This window comes from Python bivittatus, unplaced genomic scaffold, assembly GCF_059951505.1.
Source record: "Python bivittatus isolate LINGU-HERP-01145 unplaced genomic scaffold, Pbiv_v1 ctg000480_np1212, whole genome shotgun sequence".
NCBI lineage: Eukaryota > Metazoa > Chordata > Lepidosauria > Squamata > Pythonidae > Python > Python bivittatus.
Genome location: NW_028277075.1, coordinates 40301022 through 40324652, shown reverse-complemented (window position 1 = coordinate 40324652; position 23631 = coordinate 40301022). Strand labels below are relative to the sequence as shown.

Below are 23631 nucleotides of genomic sequence, written 5' to 3'. Positions count from 1 at the left end.
AACCGTGGGACCACAAAACAGACAAAATAATAGAAAATGAAGCAGCTAAAGTGCTCTGGGACTTTAGAATTCAAACAGACAGGCACCTGCCACACAACACCCCAGACCTAACAGTTGTTGATAAGAAAAACAAAAAAGTCTGGATAGTGGACATTGCAATACCTGAAAACAGCAGAATAGAAGAGAAAGAACTGGAGAAAATCACAAAATATAAAGACCTGCAAATAGAAGTAGAACGACTATGGCAAAAGAAAGCAAAGATGATACCAATAGTTATAGGTGCCTTAGGTGCAATCTGAAAACATCTGGAGCACCACTTGAACACCATCGGCATTTACAAAATCACCAGTCAATTGCAAAAGGCAGCTTTACTCGGAACAGCTTATATCCTGTGATGATACATTTAACACCATCAAACAACAACATCTGCCTATCCCAGGGAATAGGAAGGACTTGACAGATGGATAAAAATGCCAAATCCAGTCTAAACATCTGGCTGACTGTATGACCATAATAAGAAGAAAAGTAGCATATTCCTGTACCTTTGTGAAGTCAAACAGTATTTTTCAAATATTATGAAAACAAGTATGATTTTGTTTGCCTCAGTAGAATGTTTCTTTAAAAAAACAAGTATGTAAAAAAAAACATGGAGATTAGATTTATATTAGAGGCAATGTTTATTTTGAAGACAAAAATGGCTGGTTTTCACCAGTGTTTCTTCCGCATCTCTGATGACATTTACTTTTCATTTTTGTTTTTAATTTTGTTTCTGAAAGAGTGCTTTACCAGATGATGAATTTACAGTTATCAGTGAAAGAATTATTAGTAAATGACTGGAGAAACTATTAAGGGATTTTTCAGTATGTTACATTGGTCCTATTAGTTGCCCTAGACTGAATATCTTGGATTGTTTAATTTATATGTAATTGACAGGATTTGAATTTACAAAATAGGGTTGCTATTTCACTCAACGTTTTCTAGAAAACCTTTATAAAAATGATGGTGGTAAGCAACAAAACACAGGTGGAAATACACTGAAGGTGTTTAAAGAGCAGTCCTCAGTCAGACATCTTAACCAAGCTCATAATGTGCAAAACATTGATCTTTTCAGAATGTGATATAAAATTGGCTTTGGAGATAAAGTCTGTATTCTGTAGCTTCTTTTTAATATATATGGAGAGTCTTTCAAGTGTGGCACATGAGCTTCCTTCAGATTCTATTGATTATTGTAAATAATATTGTAAATCTTAAAAAAGCATTTGTTCTCTTTGTTTTGTTTTCCCCAGAATGGTGTTTGGTTTGTTAGTGAGAAGGTTATTGTCTGTGAACTAATTCCTGTTACGCTTAATTTACATAGTCTGTGGAATAAGCTCCTAGAACATGTTATAAATAGTTTAAAATGATATTCCTTTGACATGTATTAATACATCTATTTTTAGGTAAGTGGCACTAAGGTAGATTTGATTGACTCCTCAGCAAGAAGAACAGAAGCTGTGAACGCTGTTTCCACCTATTACTTGACAAGCATTGGACTGTGCAATAATTTTCATAAGTGCTGCAGTCTTAGGAAGCAGATTGTGTTTTCCACTACATATAGATGAATTCATGAATAAGTCATAATAGAACTGCTGAAAAAACTCTCTTTTTCCACTGAATGTTGATCTCCAGGCAGACTTTAAAACACTCATAAGCATGAAGACTAAAAATGCTAATATTTAAAGCTAGTAATTCTTCTCTCCTTTCCTATTTCCTGTTTAATAACTCTAATGTGATGTTACCATGGAATGTCAACATGGAAATCATCAGTATGAAATAATTTCAGACTTTACTGTATAAATTTGGCTCATTTTTATTATTTTTTTTTAAAAAGTATTTTTTGCTTCCCAGATAAAATTGTAAGCCTGTCCTAAGCTCACTAGCAAACATACTGAGTGATGGGTGAGACTTTTGGAATGAGCCTTGCTAAGTGAGGGCCACTTCTTTACTATTTTAAAGACTGATGTGAGTTGTACACTTGAGAAAACAAAAGCATTGTCCTCAGAAGACTGTCTTTTCTCAATTTTTAAAAGCTAAGTTTACAAAATGGCAGGGAATTTCTGTAATGGGAAAGGTATTTCAGATATAACCTGGGCAATATTTGCCACTATTTCCTTTTTTAAAAGGCTTGATTATTGTCCTGAAGTAGGGCAGTGCTCATATTGGACATAGGATGGTTAATAAGACTTGGATGGAAATAGCCATGCAGAATTATTCGTAATAATGTGTCATAACCAATCTCTTTGTGAGTTTGTGTATGTACATAGTATGTATGTATGTATGTGTATGTGAAAATTAAGATGTTTTTCCCTAAAGGCAGAATTGCTTTCGTTAGTAGAACTGGGAGTGATACTATTTTCTCTTCCTATATATATATTTAAAAAAAACTATTCCAGAATGTCTATGCCTATGATTTTCAGTCTGAGATAGTTATTTCCATCTAAGAAAAAAGGATATATCAGTACAGACCTTGGACCGTACCTGAAATGGTATTGAATTTCTGCTCCCATGAGATTCTTATCAGTTCTATCATAATTCTGTTCTCAATGATTATACCAAAGGATAAAAAAAGTAAAGTAGTGGTTTCTCACTTGGGGGAAAATTCCCTGGGATCTGAGCCAAAGTTACCATATTTAGTTCATCTGTATTATCCTTGAAAATCAAATTAATACGTTAAAATTTTCAAATTCCAGGCAACTCTTTATGTATCCCTTTATGTATCTCTGCAGAGGTAGAGTGGCTGTCTGGATCATTTGACCATAGCACCCCCTTATGCTATGATTTCTTTACAGACAGGAGGCCAAATTCTGTAATGTGATATGCTAACATTATGGCAAAGAATGGGTGAGTTTTCAGTTGGCGTACAAAAAAATTCCCAGCTCTTGTTTAAACTACTTGTGCTATTAAAGTGGAATGTTTGAAGTTAACAGAAGTCTGTTTTCAACGGAGTTAAGTAGATAGAAGCAGATGTGAAGCTTAGGGCTAAACCAGACATGACATGCAATCATTTGTATTTTTCCCTTTGCTCATTTTTTTTAACCCCTCGAAGCCTTAGAAAGCAGTGAATTTATGGGAAAAAATGAGAGAGTCAAAGGCTGTTTAAACGTTTTCCATAGTTTTTACTCTATTCAAAATATTCTAGAAGCAGACTAGCTTCTTCACCATGCAGAACAAAATCTATTGAGTTCCCCCCAACCCTGAGGAAATATTTCTTAAAGTCACATATTACTGATTACAGTATAACTCCCTTTATTAGGTATCATAGAAACATATTAAAAATGGAATCCTTCAAGAATTGCTCTTTTTATGTATCAATTTTAATTTATCAGATAAGCTTTAACTTTATCTCATAGATAAGCCAAGAATTTTAGGTGCCAAAATACACCCCCAAAATGGGGTTTGGCTTATCTGCAGATGGGCTTATCCATGAGCATATACGGTAGGTTTTTCTCTCATCTTTTTTAAAGTAGCGGTTTATCCTGTTTATACTCACATATAAGCCCATCTGCAGATATGCAGACCCTCAAATTTTTAACCAAAATACCATGAAAAATGTGCCATCCCTGAATAAGCCAGTTGTGAGAATTAAAACATACAAAAATCTCGAGGGTTGGCTTATTGGCATCTGGGCTTATATGCAAGTATAAATAGTATATGGGAAAGTTACAGGACCCACAGAGTCTTTTTTCAGACTCAAAGGCCTTTTTAGGCTGATTTTGGTTGTTTTTTTAAAAAAAGTTTGTATTACCTCTGTATGGACTTTAATTAACTTACTACCAGTTCATTTATGTGGCTTGTTTTAGAATGTTGCTTCCCTGTCCTGTTGCTAGAGACACATTCATAATACTATAGTTGTAGAAGACAAAAGATAAAAAGTAGAACAAGATGCTATATACCTGGGTTGCAAAAATCTAGGCAACCACTGTCATTTTGCTGTCAATTAATGGGCATCCAATGTTTACAGGAGCTTATTTGTTTACCCTTTTAATTGATGATCTCTGAATAAATGTACCAAGCAAAAATGGACGTGTTACTTTTTTCATAGCAATTGTGCTGATGTTTAGTATTATGAGATGTTTTTAAACTAGTAGATCCTACAGAATTTTGGTAAATGGCAGTACCTGGGCTGGGAAGGGAAACTACTAGATGTTTAGTAAAGGTTGGATGTCTACTTCAGTTTGTTGGCACTGAAAAATGGTATAATGCTAGAGAGTACTAAGATGATATACTAGGCTGGGGAGTTTAAAAAAAAAAATCTTTGAAAAAGGCATTGACAAACCACTCCCATCCTGGTGCCCACAGAACTGTATGTCTGGGTCCATGTAGTCTAAGAGGCAAACTTAATGCAAGATATATCAAGTGTCTGAAGGACCAAGATATATCAAGACCCTTATGCTGATTTCACTGGAATTCTTTAGCAACCACAAATGTTGTTCCAGCCGAGTTGCTGGAATTATTTTTGGACAACCAGAGAAGAGGATAAGGAAGATTCTGTTACACTGAAGCAACTTTGATAACAAAATTATTCACCAAATGGCTGTTGCCAAATATATGAAAATTGATTAAGTTGGGACCCATCAAGGCATCAGTTATCTTTCCAACTAAGAGTGATGCTTATAACGGAGCCTACCCTCATTTTGTTGGGTACTTAAGGAGGTATATCCTCAGGCCATATTTTGATGTAGTTCCAGTATATTTAGTGCAGGCTTTTCTAGTTTGGTGCTCTCCATATGTTTTGGAATTCAGCTGCCATTATTCCAGCCAAGATAGCCTTTGAGATTATGGGAGTTGATGTCCAATGATCTGGAGGGCATCTGGTTGAGAAAACTGTTAATAGTACAAAGTAATTGTCTTCCACTGATGGTTTCTCACTCAATGTTTGCTCCAACAAATGTCTTGGAAAACTGCTAGAGTTGCTAACATATTTTGGAGAATAAAACACTCCCAACATCTATAATATTTAGCAAGAATGATATATTCTTTCAGCTTATGACATGATTTTCAGATGAAAGCACTTCAGTTTATTCAAATAAACCTATAATACCACTTGTACTAGGAACTTCACTTGAAGGAAACTTTATCTTTTTAATAGTTTGTTGTGGAAAACTATGTGTAATAGTATCTTAAAATTAAAGACTTATTTTATTTGACCTGAAATTTAATAATAGGTTCTATTGCACACCAAGTCAGTGATGTAATGTTTTCTATATTAGAAGAAAAACTGCTTATTATGAGGAAATTTTACTGCCACGTAGAGGATGGCTTGCACAAATGCACATAAAATAAATCACAGGTAGAAAAGGTCATTGCATCATTATATTCTACTCATGAATTTGTTCAAGTTTTTTTTTTTAAATGACTGTGTTTGTACTGTCCACTAGGAGAAGGAAGGCAAGATTCTAGGGGCTCCTTCTCTACTTTGCCTGACGTTCACTGCTGCCTGTGGTGAACTGAAGCCTGCCCAACCTTTTTTCCTCTTTATGTTTTCTCTTTTTAGTCATGTGATTTTATATAAAAATAAAATAAAATGTAACACACAGATAAAAATATGGTTTTATACTGATGGAAAGACTACCATAGCCATTTAAAATTTTGGATTTACAAGATGTGTTCCCTCTTCACCTTTGAACTTTTTTATATAAACATAGAGGAAAGAAAGAATGAAAAAAGAACGCAAACATGGTAAAATATACAGTGGTACCTCTACTTACGAACTTAATCCGTTCCGTGACTCTGATCGCAAGTCGAGTTGGTCGCAAGTCGAAGTAAATTTTCCCATAAGGTTCAATGTAATTACTGTTAATCCGTTCCGGCGTCCACGGAACACGCGGCAGGGGCGGAAAAACGGCCGCTGACCACGCGGCAGGGAGGAAAAATGGCCGCAGACCACGTGTCGGGCGGAAAAATGGCCGCAGACCACGTAGAATGGGCAGAAAAATGGCCGTGGACCACGTGGAACGGGTGGGAAATGGCTGCGGACCACGTGGCAGGGTGGAAAAACGGCCATGGACCACGTGGAATGGGCAGAAAATGGCCGCGGACCACGTGGCATGGGCGGAAAAATGGCAGTGGACCACGTGGCATGGGCAGAAAAATGGCCGCGGACCACGTGGAACGGGCAGAAAATGGCCGCGGACCACGTGGAATGGGCGGAAAATGGCTGCGGACCACGTGGAATAGGCGGAAAATGGCCACGGATCCGGTTCGTAAGTCGAGGTGAGTTCATAAGTAGAGGTAAATTTTTGGGGCTGGAGCTGGTCGTATCTCGAAAAATTTGTAAGTAGGGGCATTCGTAAGTAGAGGTACCACTGTATATCTAATTTTTTTTAAAGCAATTCAATTTTTAAACAAAGTAAACTTTGCCCACACAAAATAATATTGATAGGTCTTTCCTCTATGTTTATATAAAAAAGTTCAAAGGGAACACATCTTGTAAATCCAGAATTTTAAATGGCTATGGCAGTCTTTCCATCAGTATAAAACCATATTTTTATCTACACTCCAAGCATGGTAAACTAAAGATCTTCATAAACTGATGACTTCCAAATCTTCAGTATATAGTTTATACTAATATCTTTAAACCTTTTTTTTCCCACCACTATATTGACAAATTAAAAAAAAATTAAACCAAAACCAACTGTCGAACAACCACAATATATATATACATCAATGACTTTTCCACTATTTTTCAGTGCCAACAAACTGAAGTAGACATCCAACCTTTACTAAACATCTTTTGGGGTGTCCAGTATACATCAAAAATAATGTTTTGTTGGTGACTTCCGGGAACATGGTGGCTTAAACACCTCTTTGTGACAGGGAGAGATTACACTGCAGCTGGATTGGTGGCTGGCAGCAAGTGCTGGCCGTCCAACTTGGTCCAGATAAAGGAGGAAGTGAGGAAATTGATCCATCTGGTCTCCTGACAGCCATTTCTCAAAAGCTAATCATGGAGACTTGAAGTCTCTGCGAATGGCTCTCACGTTGAGCGTCTGGGGGGCAGAGGGACCATCTCCGTTCACCGCTGTGGTGCAGCCTTTAATGGACACCAGAGCCAACCAATTCTCATTTCTTAAGGACTTTGTTTATAAATATTTTTCAGCTTAACAGAGACTTTCCTTCACAACAGATAAGTAAATCTCTTGGGGCTTAACCTTATTTTTGGGACTATTTTTTAAATGAAGTTTTGAAGCACCCTATCAAAAGCCATTTCTGTGTCCAGAGAAACCACCTGGGATTTAAAATATACTTCTGAATCACTAATTTTTGATTTTAGATTAACAAGCTTAGAAGATTTATTAATCAGGATTACTATATCACTGGCAAATTCTGAAATACAACTAACCATGTTTATTCTACTCATTTCTAAATTTAAAAAACCTTGTCAGGTGAGGGAATATGAGTTTCTGGTTGGTTGGTTTGTTTTTAAAAAAACAACTTTAGGATTTAAATTACTCATTTTAGTGAAAATGCACCTCCTTTTGGAAGGATACAAAAGTCTTTTAACATTCCAAGAAACCTCCAAAGATAAGATGGCCTTGCATACAAAAATGATTCCATGTGTCAAAGTAAAAAAAAAAAAAAGAATAAAATATTTAACAGTGATAGAGCTCCTTTCAAAAAACTAAAAATCTGAGGATCACTAACTGAAAAAGAAAATTCTTATAAAACCTAAAATTAGAAGGATTTTTGGAAGGGACATTCTGAAAATTTAGCATATAAATTTCTTCCTCTGCTAGGAGGTCCATCACCACCATCACCAATAATAATAATAGCAGCAGCAGCAGCAACATTATATATTATTAATATATTCAAACCAGACTGCTATTTCATTTATTCTTCTGATCAACAGCATCCAGATCAAAGAATTTCTTTTCCCCAGAATCTGCGGATAAACAAAATATTGCTGGATTTTTTTTTTTTAAATCCTGATTTGCAATTAGACAGGCCCAGTTAAATAGATTATAATTTTGTATATATAGGGATAAGTAAGGGAAAAAAATCACTATATTATCTTTCCATTCCAGAGGTCCTGTTGATTGAGATAACTAAAAAAAAAAAAATTGTGGATTTCAGAAATATGACTTCAACAGGCCTTTGTATTGATTGCTACCAGAAAACAATTTAATAAACAGATTTAATCTCCAACTTGTACTCTAACTATAATGAAAGCATCTCATGTATGAATTTTTTCATAGATGCCAGTAAAAATTGATCTTGATTGACATTGTAGACTTATATTCCTATATGTATGAATATAAGTATATATGGCACAGTAAAGAATTGTGTCTACTATAAATTTATTAAATAAAGCATTATGTGTGCTCTCAACCTGATTAATCCTTTTTCCTTTCTTTTAACTCCAGCATGTTCTTATGTAAGGAATCCAACCTTGGAATAATTGTAGCTTTTAATGTTTAAAACTCAGTAGTTGTATAATATTCCATGTAATGCAAGAGAGCTTCAAGCAATTTCAAATTAGTTATATTCTCCATCTCTGCTATATTTAATGTATCTGGAGTTAAAATAGCATTTTGCAATTATTTAGGAGCTTCAGCTGCCACATCAGTGTCTTTTATTAGTGTTGAAATATGTGGGGTCTGTATATTACTTATTCTGATATTTCACTTACGAGTCATAATTCCCCAGAGACAGCTGATAGATAAAAAGAAGAGATATTTGAAGCTTTCTACTTATGAACTAACTTAAAAAGCAGTCCATACTAGGGAGATAATTGATAGAGAAGCTATGGTTGTAGATCAAAACAACTGCATTAAGAAACTAGAAGTCCACCTTTTAAGTCTCTCCTATTGATCTATCCTTTCCTTACAGGCTTTTTCTATATTTATATTGAATACATGTTTTTTTTTCTTTTCTCTTTTGTTTTTCTTGTCCCCTCTTTTTTTCCTCAGTGTGTGCATATTGTTTTAAGTATATAATTGAATTGTTATGGTTTGTTCACTGCTTCAGTGTGCTTTTGAATAGGAAGTATTAAAATGTGTTAAATAATAATAGTATTTGAACCACCTCTTTCTCTTTATTCCCTTAGTATATGATATGCATTAGCAAAACCCTCTTCATAGACAGTAAGTGGTACTACAGTTTCTCTCTGTTATAAGTGCTTTTATTGCCCATTTTTCCTAATGGTTTCTGTCCTGATGTTATAAATCTGTTAGTACACAGTCATAACTTTTGTGATTACCACTGGTATAGCTGCCATGTATCAGAATCCTTAGGGCAAGTACAGACAACCTCATATCTTCAAGATGTTTACAGTTATAAAACCCACAATTTCCTGTGTTGGCTGGGACTGATGGTGATTCCAGTCCAAAATATCTGTTAAAGCAACTTTTTCCATCCTCCATCCCTCCTGAGGTTCTTGCGCTACAGATATCGAAATTCAAGACAGGCAGGGTTCAGATTGGGAAGTGCTGCCTTTGAACATTATTGGATTTGATGGCCTACCAAGAACTCTAAAAAAAATGTTTCTAAAACATCAAATGATGTCATTTATTAGTTGAATTGAATGAGAACATTGTAACTGGAGAACACTGATACATTGCTTATATGAGCTAACCACTTTATAAGTTAATTTGTTATTTGCTTCTTTATTACTTCATAAATTGGTAATTAGGAACATCCTAAAAATTTCCTTGTCAGGCTCCTACAGGTATTGGCTGAACATTTTGGCATTCAAAATACTCATGCCTTATTCGGGAACTGGCTGACTCAGCAGAAAGCTCACAGGTGTGACTCAGATTAGTTTCTTTATTGCAGACAAGAATTAAAACATTTGCATGTGGAAGATCTGCCTACAGAAATACATAGGAGTTAGAGCCTATGTATAGGTCTGTGTTCCAGGGTTCAAATGTTAAGCCATTTTCAAGCAAGCCATGCTTTTAACATAAGGATCCTCCCTAGCATAAGAACCACTGGTTCCTGCCTCACCACCTTCTTTCCTTAGTCTCCTCTACAAGCTTACTCATGTATAAATAATTTATCTCATGAAATGTGAAATCCTGTTGCCCTTTTCTGCAGCAGGCAGCAGATATATTTATTGCTACTGAGATTTATAATAATCTAACAATAATAAACGTCCTCTTCCCAATATTGCTTTGCACGTGTACTTTGGTTGCTTCCAAAAGGTAGGATGGAAAACTCCTAGGAGAGATTTATGTTTGAACTCCATACTTGAGAAATGAACTGATTAAAAAGAGAGATAATGTATGAATAAAGCCTTGGAAGGTTTGTCTGCTCTTGGGACAATGATTTGTTTAAAACCCTGCAGACACTAAGAGCTTAGACACACACACACACACACAAAGTAAGAATGAAGCAAAGCTCAGTGTAACCGACATGTTCTTATTCATAATTCTGTTTTATTTAATATTTGGAAGAGGCTTTTAAATGTGTTTTGTTTAAGGCTTTTCGAGTGCTAGTAACTTGTTGATAGCTTATTTTCTGTCTCTTTAAAATTGTCCTTGGACCCGCCTCCCTAAATTTTGATGCTTAGCATTTAAGTGGCACTTAGTTGATACTTATTTGCTGCTCTAAGCCTCAGCTAATGCATCTGCAATGGGTGTACTACTTGTTTTGGTTTTGGGTTTTTGTTGCTTCATTTTTTTAAACTATAAATCGATCTAAGAGTTGCTCTGGTTGCTGCTTCATAAAATCTTTTATATAATGCCGCACTGGTTCAGATACAATTCTGTACTGTTTTACAGAGCAGAGACCCAACTCTCTTTTTATGATTACTGAGCACTCCCTGACTGTGTCACAAGATTTCAGTGGCATAACTGCCAAAATTGAGGAAAAAGAAAAAAAAAAAGTGTGTGCCATAAAATTGGTTTGACAAAAAACATACTTCCCCTCTCCCCAAACCCCAGAGAAATATCTGTTTCGCCAGTGTGTGCAATGTGTGCTATCCACTTATATGTAAAATGTACAAATTGCTGCACATTATCTTTGCATAGAGTGCTGGGCAAAGGCCATGCCAAATAAATAAAAACTTGAATAGGTAAGTGGTGGGACCAGGTAAGGAATTTAAAAACTTCAGCCCAACCCTTCCCCAAAACCTCTTATTTGAGGACTGAATCATGTTTAAAATATAACACTTACAGTGAGTTGAGCTTTGCAAAATGACAGTTTGATACTGAATGTTCTCTCTCTCTCTCTCTGTATTTATCTATCTATCAAATTTATATGGCTGCCCATCTCACAAAAAGTGACTCATGGCGGCGTATAACAAAGTTATGTCTTGGGGGTTCATGAATTCTACTGGCATCAACTTTACAGAATCCCATAGAGATAAGGTGTATGGAGAAACTGGAGAAATATAATATGGAGTCACTCCCAAATATTCATTACATTGAGCATTATTGGCATGAAAAAACTATGTTCCCCAATGTAATACATTCTGATCTTTTGCAATATTCAGTGGCATGTCTGCTATTAGAGAATATTAGAGGTATGAATTACCCCCAAAGCATTCTGGAGGTTATTCCATCCTATCCTACCTCTACCTTCCCTACAGTTTTAATCTGGCTATTTTACCAGTTTATGTCTGGCCCTAGTAAGTTTTATATATGTTTTAATTATACAGCTTTACTACTCAATCTTTGGGGTATAGACTTTGAAAAAATTACCACACTGAATTGTTAATTGCTTAAATTAAGGATTCCCCTATTTTGGAAGCTTGGCTCAAAATCTAAAAGCTGATTACAGCCAACTGAACAGCACTTGTGTGTCATAATCTTCTCTGTTCTTTCTAAGAATATTTGGAGCATGATGTCCGAGAAGTAGACTTTAACAAACTTTTTGTTTTGTTTTGTTCAGTTTTAACCTTATCTATGCTGGTATTTTTTATATTTTAGATGTTTTATTTTCTTTTTTATATAACAGTAGATTCTAATCACTAACTTTAAATCTAGTCACTAAATATTTAAATGCAACTGAGTGTAATCCTTTTTATATCACATTCACAGTAAGTATACAGTAGAATTAAAGCCAGAGAGAAACTGCATAAGCAGGTTATATAACCTGTATTACATGTGTCTCTGCAGCATATATGTATATATATATGCATATGAGACCCTATATTTCCACATAAGAAATAAACAAACTATAATACCATTATACAGTCAGTGTACATGTGCAAACCCATACATTTGCTGAATAAATTTGTTGGATGTCTACATTAGTGCTCCAGCTTCAGAAGCAAAAAGTTTCTTCAGAGTGTGTGAGGGAATGCATGCAGTACTTGCCTGCAGCTTTGTAAAGCAACTACATTTTTCCCAAGACTGCACAGCTGCCTTCCATAACTTCTGCATGATCCCAGGAAAAGACACATTTGGTTTAAGATGTTAAATTCTGCACATGCACCCATTTGCATTCCAAAGCACCCTCTGCCTTCAAAGTGCTGCACACCTCCCCCTTCCGTACAGTGTACTCTGTAGATGGTGGCTTGGAAGTATGTGCATACACAATCTCTAACCCTTGTACACTTATAATAGAAATCTCAATTATTCAATTACACCCAAGTTATATATAATATGTACCTGTGCGTTATATCTGACTTTATGCTAAAAAGACCCTGTCAAAATAGCTAAAAGCAATTGATCAAAACAAATTTTGATCAAAAGCTTAGAGAAATGTGTGAGTTTGAAAGACTATGGAATTACAAACAATAAAATGTTACCAAACTTTTTTACACAGAGGAGCTATGTAAGAACATTATTCAGACGAGTACAAACATACTGCAGCAACCCGGAACACCAGAAAAAGGAAACAGACCACCTATACAATATATTTCAACAAAATGGATACCCACAGAACTTTATCAAAAAGTGCCTGACCACTCAACCCACTACAGCACAACCAAGACAAGCTATGAAAAGGATAACACTGCCATACATCAAAAACATCTCAGAAATAACCAACAGACTATTACAAGCACCATAGCACACAAACCAGCTAAAGCCCTCCAAAACATCTTAAGTAAACCAAAAGACCCACTAGCCCAAGGGGGGGAAAAAACCCAGGAGATATCTACAACATACAGTGTAAGGACTTAACAGCCACTATTTAGGACAGAGAGGCAGAAGAGGCGCATCGATGAACACCAACTAGAAGTCAGAAGACACAATGAAAACTCCTTAATCTCACAACACAGGGACAGACTCAACCATAGTTTCAGCTGGGAAACTCTGAACATCCTAGACCAAGCTAAATACAAAAATGCTAGGGAATTCCTTGAAGCTTGGCATTCAGACAAATCAGTCATCAATAGACACATAGAGACAAACCCCATTTATACACCATTCAAAAGCAACAATAAAACTAAGAAGGAAACAAATAGACCAGATCACATCCTCCAGCAGCCTATACCCAGATAAGCCAGGATTAACACCAGACAAATGATCAAGCAGAAAACAATATCCTAAATCAAAGAACTGCCAAGGAGAAAACAACACCCCCCACCAACACTGACAGGGCAAGCTACTGTATATAAACAGGGAGCAAACCCCATACTCAGCACTGATGAAGTTACCTAATTGGGTAATGAAACATCTGCAAGCAACAGTCAAGCTCAGAGAGCACCAAGGACTCCACAGTTCAACCCTGAGCTACATATATTCTCTTATATTGAAACATTTTCTTTTAGAGAATTCATTTTCCAAGAAAGATACATTGTTAATAGTGATTCATTAGTGTACCTTGTTCAAGGAACAAAGTATTTGTGAATTGATCTGTGCAAATTTTATCTGAAGCCTAAAAATATGGTAGAAAATATGGAGATCAGAATGATTAAGGCCTGCTGATAACCAATTCATACATTAATGCTTGTAATGCATGAATGCTTAGCTTCTATGAGCTAAGATTAGCCTGGAAATTTTGTAATATCTTAAATTATAAGATACCAACATTACTACAGCTTAGCCCTATGTTACAATGATAACTATTTTCAGAACTATTCATCACTGGCCAACCAAACAGAAATAAACACTACATCAAACTCTTGGCCAAATTCTAAAACTTTTCCATTGAGCTTTCTCAAGTAGACAAGTCTGAGAGTTGTGTGACTATTTTGATACAGAATTGTTTTGTAATCATAAAACTTTCATTTCTTCTTCTCCAGCAAAAGCAAAATCTAAATGTGGTTCTACCTTCTTCCCATGTGCAAGTGGAATTCACTGCATCATTGGTCGTTTCCGATGCAATGGTTTTGAGGATTGTCCTGATGGCAGCGATGAAGAAAACTGTAGTAAGTATCTATTACCTATCCTTAAAGAGCATTGTTTCCTTTGTTAATGAATAAATATTAATCACTTATCACATATATGGTTATTATTACCTGCCTTTGCTACTGAAAAACTGTTGCTGTTGCATTTCAAAGGCAAAGTAGCACTTTAAAATCTGAAAACTTTCTCCAGTGAATGTAAAATCCTGACACTTCCATAGAATCATGAAGGCTATGTAGTAATTTAGTTAATTTAGACATTTAATTTCTCTCTTTCAGCTTGTTTTAAAATGTACTATAATGATCCAGGTTTACAAGACAATTGCAGCTGATCTTTTTTAAAAGTGAAGGTTAGAAAGAGTAGGTAGTAACAGGTGGAGATCAGAACGAGCATTTATAATTAATGAAAAGTACACTTTAAAAAAAAAACCTTGTTGCAAGTTGTTCTCCTTGAAGATTATGTTTTTGTGCCATTCTGTCTTGTTATGTTTACTTTTTTTTTATCATCGTCTGTTTTAAGTTTTAAAAGAGTATTTCTTATATGTACAAGTTCAAAGAAGATGTGTGTATTATGTTACTTCTTGACCTTGTCAATAATATATATTGCTTAGCTTTCCAGATTCAGTGCAAGAATGAAAAAGCTCTTTTCTGTCCTTTGCATCATCTGTCCCATTGCCTGAAGGCTATATCTAAAAGAACTGTTGCACTAAGGTTGATAAATATTGAAAACTCTTAGTTGGAAGACTTGATTGATTAATTTCATTTATATTCTATCTTTTCTCTGAGATCTCAGTGTGGCATTTGTGGGGGTTCGCCTATTTTTATCCACAGAAATAATCCTGTTAGGTAGGTTGGACTGGGAATGACTGGTCCAAAATCATCCAGTGAGCTTGAGGTAAAGATCTGAATTTTATCCCCCTCTCCCCTGTTCAGGTCCACTGTATCAGCCACTATACTACACCGGCAGGATTCCAGTAAAAAGAAAGCCATTTGATACAACTTTGGCATATCAGTTCCAGTAAAAAATATGAAATCCCTTTTGTGGAAGCTCTGTGTGTAATAAACACTGTAACCAGAATTAGTAAAACTGATGGAAGCATAAAACACCTATTATTTAATGGGGAATTTATACAGAAAGCAAGGCTCCCAGCTGTTAGCTCTCCAATTCCGATGAATTCTTAAGCTGAAGTTAGCATACTATCATGAATTTTTTAGCTATAGTCTTCTCTCATTGTCTTATAAGGAGGAAGTTACAAAAGAAAAACTTTCATTGCTATGTTCTTTCCTTGCAGCTAGTTATAAAAGTTATTTTTTTGCAGGTGCTTGAATAGGTCTCATGATACTGTGACCTAAATAACTGTGCATTGCAGCTGTAAGGGGGAAAAAAGGCAGACTGTTTGACTGCGATTTAGTCATATTTAATATTTTTGAGATACAATCTCTTGCTGCAGGAGAGTGCAGAGTTGCATTCTTAAAAACATCTGATGGAAAAATGACAGCACTTTTTTTATGGGGTTGATAAGAAGAACCAAGACCTGCAGTAATCTTTAGTGGGTGTCTGAAACATTTCACAACCCATTTCAAGTTCAAGACAGTTGTTCTAAATTCAAAACAGGCTGTTCTGACCATTCTGGTAGTGTACTGAGCTCAAAGTGTCCCCATTTTGAACTCAAGGCACCTGTAACTCATACGGTACAATATAATATCTTCATTGTACTGTCTTGGATCAGCAATATTACTATGGTGGTCCCCATATGATGGAATGTACTTCTGGAGGGTCAGAAAACACCTTCCTTTTATTTGTATTCAAAAATATTGTGAAAACCTTTTTCCAATGACTTTTAGCTCCAGCTGGTTTGTACCAGTATGGGATGGGGTTCCTCCATACATGTATATTTTTTGTTACAATTTTATTATTTTATTATTTGTATATCTAGTCCATTTTTACTCTGGCATGTACAGTCAAATGCCATATGATTGGGTTGGTTAACAAATATAATTAATTAAAAACCGAGAGATTGTGGAACTAACAATTACAGCATTAAAGTTGCCTGCATTTAGAATCCATGAGGACAGTGACTACTGAGTTAAAGCTGGTAAGGTAAAAGCTATAAAACTGCTATAAAACTAATACCTGAGAAAAGCTATAGGTTAACTAAAATTAAATGTTAGTTAAAATTCAAGAGATGAGTAAAATATAGTGAGATAATATACCCTTCTAAGAAAAAAATAAATTTAAAATTAAGCTGAGCAATAGAAGCTGTAAAACTGAACAACTAGAGACAGCAATATAATAGTTGGGCATGTGTCAAGTCTGATTAAGTGTAGCTGGCAATCAGTTCCTGGTGAATTTTGTATGCTGCTGTGCAAAGCTTGACAACTTTATGAGTTATGATTATGATAGAGACAGAGAAGAGTAGGATGATGTAAGTTTGGTCAGTGCAGCCTGGTAACTTGGTGAGTAGTAAAACAGTACTGTACAGTTTCTGTAAAATGAACAGGAATAGGAGCAGGACAAGTTGTTTCAGGCTTTAAACATTTCCAGTAAGATAGAACCAGACCCTTTTGAACTCAAAGCAAATGTCCTGAGTGCAAAATTGGCACTCTGAGCTTAAACCATGTTGAATTTGAAACACTTTGCTATCCTCAGTAATATTTCCTTACATATCTCATTCTACCTTTAAATCTCATTAGGTAGATCTTTCTACCTAATCTTTCTACCTAATACCCCATCTTTCATCTTTTCATTTTTTCACATATGCCATCTTCTGGTAGCCTTGAGTTTTGTGCAAGTGCACCCTTAACTTTTAGGTCAATGATAGATTTGCGAAGAGAATGTAAGTTCTGAATCCCAGGCAGAGATCAAACCAAAAATTTCCTGAGTATTCTTGCTGGCTTTGTAGCATATTATTGTTATTAATTAAATTATCTCCTAGCTTTTCTCTACCCTGGGAATATCGTGCAGGCAAAGCAGCATTTAAATCAAGGCAAGGAGCAAGGAAGGCACAGGGAGGATTGGGTGGACACCATGCTGGGGTGGGAGAGGGAAGAAGGTATTACTTAGATCACTTGACTGAGTGGACTGTGAGTGGATGGGGTGGGCTGCTGGGGCAATGATGGCAGTGGCTGATTTCTTTCCCTGACCCTGGATCCTAATCTGACCAACACTTTTGTGCTGATAGAGTAATTAGTGAAAGAAGACTCCTTCAGCAGTCCCTATGGGTAGTGTCAAGTACAACATCTATTGATGGCTGTCTTCACTGTGCCGCCCTCAAAAGAAAGATTTTTTTTTTCTTTTTGCCATCCACCTGTCCAGCAATGGCAATCACTTGGAAGTTCGCCTGTAAGCAATTTCCAGTGGCCACAGTCAAAAGCAGAGGGTGGAAGAATAGTCAGGGCATGGTCCACAGGTTTAAAACTCATAGGTAGGTGCAATGGTATGTGGGAAAGACCTTGGGAGATGGGACAAAGAGATGTTGCCTAGGGAATGGTCAGACAAGAGAGGGCATAGCTCACAGCTGCATAATGAAAAGAGCAAGAGACTCAAAAGGGACCCTCCATAGCTTCTCAGGGGTAAAGGAGATGGCAAGAGATTTGTACTTTCAGACTTGCAAGATTCTGTTAATGTAGCCTTACAATAAAGTAAAATTAGCTCATCTGATCATTTCCTGTCTGGTCTACATGGGAAGGCTGACAGTAGGTCATTAGCTGGCCCAGATTCAAGGTGACAGAGTTTCAGGAGCACGAGAGTCAGGATTTCAATCTGGGTCAGCAATCAGTTGCTTCTAAAGAAGGAAATCAGGCTAGCGGTGGCCTTTAAATACATCCTATGCTGGTGAAACTAATCAAAACTGGGAATGTCCCTGATGTGTGAGGAGACGTGCTGAATGCTGTTGCTGTGCTCCTACTACATGTGAGATGCTCTAGGGCTGGGTGGACTTCTGACAATAAGCACACCTGCTTCTGATGACTGCCAGGTGGATCAGCCTCAGGAATTATCTGAGCTTCCTCAGGCTGAGCTCCATCTGGCTACCCCAGAATAGACCCCTTGATGTCAGAGTCCTCTGAATTGGAGCTGGCCATGACAGGAGTTCCCAGAAGAGAAAGGGAAAAAATGGGGATGGGATGGGGTGGGGTAGAAGCTTTGCGGTTAACAAATATTCAGGGTTAACAGGTGCCTCTTCCCTCCAAAATATCCATTATGTTGAGGTTTTATGGTACCTAAAATACTATAATATTGGTAATAATATTGCTATAACTGGATGTTTTGCCTCCCTAAAAACAGATTGAGTAGTAAATCAGCTTTTGCCTGATCATGTCTGCATGACGTGCCAGTTTCCTGTGTGTAAGAACAATAATTGTATGATGGAAAGTTTACCTCTCCTGAAACTTGAAATAATACCACACATTTGACATATCATAAAACAGATAATGACATGGAGGATAAAAACAGAAAAACTCTCCATCACCTTTCTTTCTGCATTAAAGGATGTGATATACTTTTTCAGGGTGTCCCATGAAATATTTTTGAAATCAGTATTTAAAATAGTACTATTGTACTGTTTTCCTCCTTGGTGGAAATAAAGTGAAGAAGAAAAGGAGATACTACATTGTTTCTGTAGGTTGTATGGATGTCTAAATAAGCAGCTTTCTTAGCGCTTAATGTTGGACTTGTATTTTTAATTCCAAAAACATACAAACACTGTTAGAATACCATTATTTCACTGTTAGAATACCATTATTATTCAAGATAACTTTTTTTCTGGATGTGATTCAGATACATTCAAGATAGCTATTTTTCTCTTTAGCTTTGGTGGAATTGAAACCTGTTCATGTTTACTGAGAAACAAAATGCATTGAGTTCAGAGTCAGTGAATTGGAGGAACGACACCTTGCCCTGTGTAATGATGATATATTAGTATAAAATTATGCTAGTCTAATTAGGGAACCAGTGTTAATTTCTGAATCTTTTCTTTAAAACAATAAATATTTCTCTTTGATCGTGCTGATGTCTAAATATTATTTTAAAGCCCAATAATGAATACTTCTTTTATTTAGTATAATAATGATAGCTTTCCATCCCCAACCTTTACTTTTTACTCTGTTTTCCTAACTGGTAAAAGTTTATCATGATAACACAGGCTACAGGAGCTGATTTCTTGATCTATTACATGTGAGTACATATATACATCCATAGCCTCCAATCTAACCCCCTTCCCACTCCAGAAGAGTTTGGCAGTGGTCTGACCTTACCAAAGACCTTACCTATCTTGAAATAGGTTCAAACTTACAACAGGATTCCAAGCTTGAAATGGGGCAGTGTCAATCTCAGAATGCTTCTGTAAGACCAAGGCATCCTGTTTTAGAACCAGGCTGCATTTCTTAACAATCCTAAAATTATGGGTAATGTGAAGGTTGCTAAAGCATCTGGGCCGTGCTGTTTACTAGTAGTAAGGGTTTCAGTTGTATATATTCCCAAGCAAATATTATAGGTTAGTCATATTCAACATCTCATTTCTCAAAGTCTTTAAAAGAGTCATTACAGATCATTTGATTTAAAGTATTCTGTTCAGTGCAGAAGCAATCATATGTAGTATTAGGATCCTGCTACAGACAGCTGGACTATAAGCTTGGAGACTGGCTCTTTACTAAGATCAAGAGTGAGAAGAAGAGAATAGCTATTAATTACCACTGCTGTACACATCTTTGTAAAGAGCCAGTTTGGTGTAGTGGTTAAGGCATCAGGCTAGAAACTGGGAGACTGTGAGGCTGAGTGATTTGGGCCAGTCACACCCTCTCAGCCCTAGGAAGGAGGCAATGGCAAACCACCTCCAAAATCTTGCTGAGAGAACTGCAGGGACTTGTCCAGGCAGTCATTAGGAGTCAAGACTGACTGGAAGGCACACACACACCTTTGTAGCTCTTGAATAGGTCTTTGGAAGTACTACATCTCTCTTTCTTTCAGTGCTACAGAGTGACATAGGTACTCTTCTGGGATTTGCAAGGATTGGCTTATTCAGGTATAAATAATCTCCCCATGGGTGTGCTCCTTTTACATTTTAAGTTTCTTTTTAGAAATTGGTTCCAGTTGTAACACTGGAGATAAACAGCTCTCTCACTCTAGGAGAAAGTGGTATACATATGTGCATATATACAAAAGAAAATGATAATAGAAATCCAGTCTTTGGACTGTTTTAAAGGAGGCTTAAACTAGTATAGAAGAAAATAACATATGGTTCTCCATATATGTTCTTTGATTGGGATATATGCTTAGTTGCATAGTTTCCCATTCTTCAGTAAGAGATTGTTCTATATTTAAAAATCATCTTGTATGTCTGTTTTAGCTAAGACTTTGGTTTAATCGTTATCAAATATACCTTGAATTTTTTAAGTATACCACCATACAGTACTTCCTTGGGGACATTAAGTTTTTCTGAAGTCTTATATCCATAGCGTTTGCCTTTAAATCATTTTGAGAGACAAAAAGTACCTTTCTTTTTACTAAATCACAAACTAATGCAACTTAAGACATTTCTAGAGGTTACAGATTTAGCATTGCACATTATTTACATATTAAACTCACTGACACATTTCTACAACAAGGCTTGTAAAATAATTTCTTAGCAGGTCTGTCTAAACCATGTGCAAGTAAGAAGAAAGTGTGCTGTCCATGTCAAACAGCTCCTGCAACTTCAGCGTGTTCCTCCTTTCATACTCATACATACGTATACATGTATGACTTCCATGATATCTCTGTTCAGTATTTCTTAACTTCTGTGTCACTTTCCAGAGGTCTACCTAAAAAAACAGGAATTTATGTTTCTAGTGCCCTTAAGTTTATCATTCTTTCTGGCTCAGAGTTCCACTGATACAATATCACTAGAAACCATGGTTAGAGTTCAGGTCAAGTATAAGGTTGCTTTCGGTCAAATTAACTTTCTGTCTTTTTGCAGAAATATTTCATTGGCCAAATTTTTTAGAGATTTTCTATATTTGATTCACTAATCCATGAACCAAATTAAACTGTCCCTGTCATAGTCCATCTGCTTCTAAACTGTGATACTGGGTGCGGTACAATGTCCAGGGGAAAGAAAAGACTCTGTTCAGAATTTGAAACACTAACTTGTATGGAATTGCTCTTGGGAATAATGGCTATCAAAGGGATATTGGAAGTTTGAATAAAATGTGCTTTTGTTTCCACAGCAGCAAATCCATTGCTGTGTTCTACTGACCGATTTCACTGTAGGAACGGCCTGTGCATCGATAAAAGCTTTATGTGTGACAACCAAAATAACTGCCAGGACAACAGTGATGAAGAAAGCTGTGGAAACTCTCATGGTCAGTATTAAATTGAAAACATGGTTTTCATACTGAGATGCTTGTTCTTAATTAACAGTATGCAATTGGTGGGTGGGGTTTTTTTTGGCCTGGATTGGAATTGTGAAGTCTTTTCTATTATACTAATAGTATTTAGAGGTTTCTGAACAGATGAGTCTTTGTATATCCTTATGCATTATCTTCAATTTCTAAAGAATGGGGTGATTGCTTTGGAGGCAAAAGACAACCTTGTATAATTTTTGGTTATGACTGTTACTGTTTTGGGGTCAGTGGGTTTTATGCTTATCTTTTTAAAAAGTCAAATATATACACTTTTTGAAAACAGTAACAACTGTAGCTGTATAAGGATCTTCTTATCAGAGCAATACTTACAGGAGTAATAGAATAGCTGAGTTTTGTAAAAGTAATATATTACAGTGCTGGGTAGGTTTTCTTTTGTAGCACTTTATTAGACATTCCTGGTGCTAGAAGTAGGAGGTTTACAAAATGTTCCAATTTCAAAACATCAGTTTCAAGTATTTCAGAGTTGGTCAGCATTCATTGGTTATAGGAACTGCTAGCTTAAAGACTTTATGTGATTGGCAAATGCCTGCAAAGAACTGGAGATTTCATATATATTGTACAATTGTATCAGCAGCAGGCCAGAAATCTTGCTGAGAAAGAAATGAGAGAATGGTAAGGGGTGGATTTGGAGGGAGAGGACAAAGCTGGCCTCTTGTGCTCAAATTTTGGGTTCAGTTTATTAAATATGCACTTATTGTTCCCATTTGGAACAAATTTCAACAGTCCTCTGTGGACAGTATTAGTAGTTCAGTATCTTATATGCACCCATGTTGGATATTTGTTTTATGCTACTCTGGTGGTATAATCTGAGTTAAATGTTCATCTTTCCAGATTACCAAATCCGATAACTAGGAATGGAGAACAATCCTTGGCCAAAGAGCTAGATTGCTACCTAAGCATCTCCTAGGGCAGGAAAACACCAGGAACGGGTTTCTGTCCTCCAGAACCTGTTCTGCAAAACTGATTGTTCCAAGCCTCTGTGGAGCAAACAAGATGCAGTTCTATTATTTTTGCGCACAGGAGTGCAGATTTACAAATAACTGCTGCCTGTCTTTTATTGGGGAAAGAAATCTCTGGAAATTTTAGAACAACCTTTTAACTACAAGGGAGTCTTAATTTATTAAGAATCTGGTTTTAAGATCTTGAATTGGATGGTTAAATATTTTGTTTTACCACGTCACAGGATTAAAAAAGAGTTAAAATTCTAGCCAGTCTAACCTTCTTACAGTTGGAATATACAGGTCAAGTGATTTATATTACCTCCGCATATAGCCAATCATATACTTATATGTATACACAAAGGTTGATACAGTAAGGGCAGTGGTGAAGAAGGAAGCTTATTCCAGAACTCTCTGTGTAACCCATTAAATAATTAAATAAAATTATTTATGTTATTCTGACGAGTTATTGAAATCTTAAGGATAAAGGATAAATTAAGTAATCTTCTCTTGCACCCCAAGGCCTTTATTTATTTAGGCTGCCTGACTGCACTGGGACTCCAGGTGGTGTACAATACTAAAACAATTAAATACACAGACAAAAGAACCACCACCATCCAGATAAAATCCCCCAACAATGTCTAAAAAGAGGCGTGTAACCCATAAGGGGTCCGCCATCAGCTCTGACACCAAGCCTGGGCAATGAGCCATGTCTTAAGGACTCTTTTAAACAAGATCATGGTGGGGACCAAATAAATCTCTAGGATGACGTTTTCCAGAAAACAGGTGCTGAAGCAGAGAAGGTGTATTTCCGAGGTCCCATCAGATAACACTGTGTAATAGATGGGACCTGGAGCATGCTGACTCTGCTGAATGGTACAGAACAGGAAGAAACTACAGAAGACAGATGACAGACAATGAGTTTGGTTTCTTTAGTAGTTTTCAGTATAGTAATCAGCGCTACATGTAGGAACATGGTAGCTATTTTAGTATTACAAAGATAATTTTATGGGTATT

The 23631-nt window shown here is 36.3% G+C and overlaps 1 protein-coding gene across 3 annotated transcripts in view; it reads left to right on the top strand.

Annotated features, from left to right (window-relative positions):
• Positions 1 to 23631, top strand: part of LDLRAD3 (low density lipoprotein receptor class A domain containing 3) — a 164425-nt gene that overhangs the window by 70549 nt on the left and 70245 nt on the right. For 2 of the 3 annotated variants that reach the window (XM_088145773.1, XM_088145772.1), the window contains exons 4-5: positions 14174 to 14299; positions 21479 to 21613. In XM_088145773.1, the coding sequence (XP_088001899.1) occupies positions 14174 to 14299; positions 21479 to 21613 (261 nt within the window). Of the gene's footprint in view, positions 1 to 9085; positions 9123 to 14173; positions 14300 to 21478; positions 21614 to 23631 lie in introns of all 3 variants that reach the window. The other variant, XM_088145774.1, reaches the window with a different exon arrangement.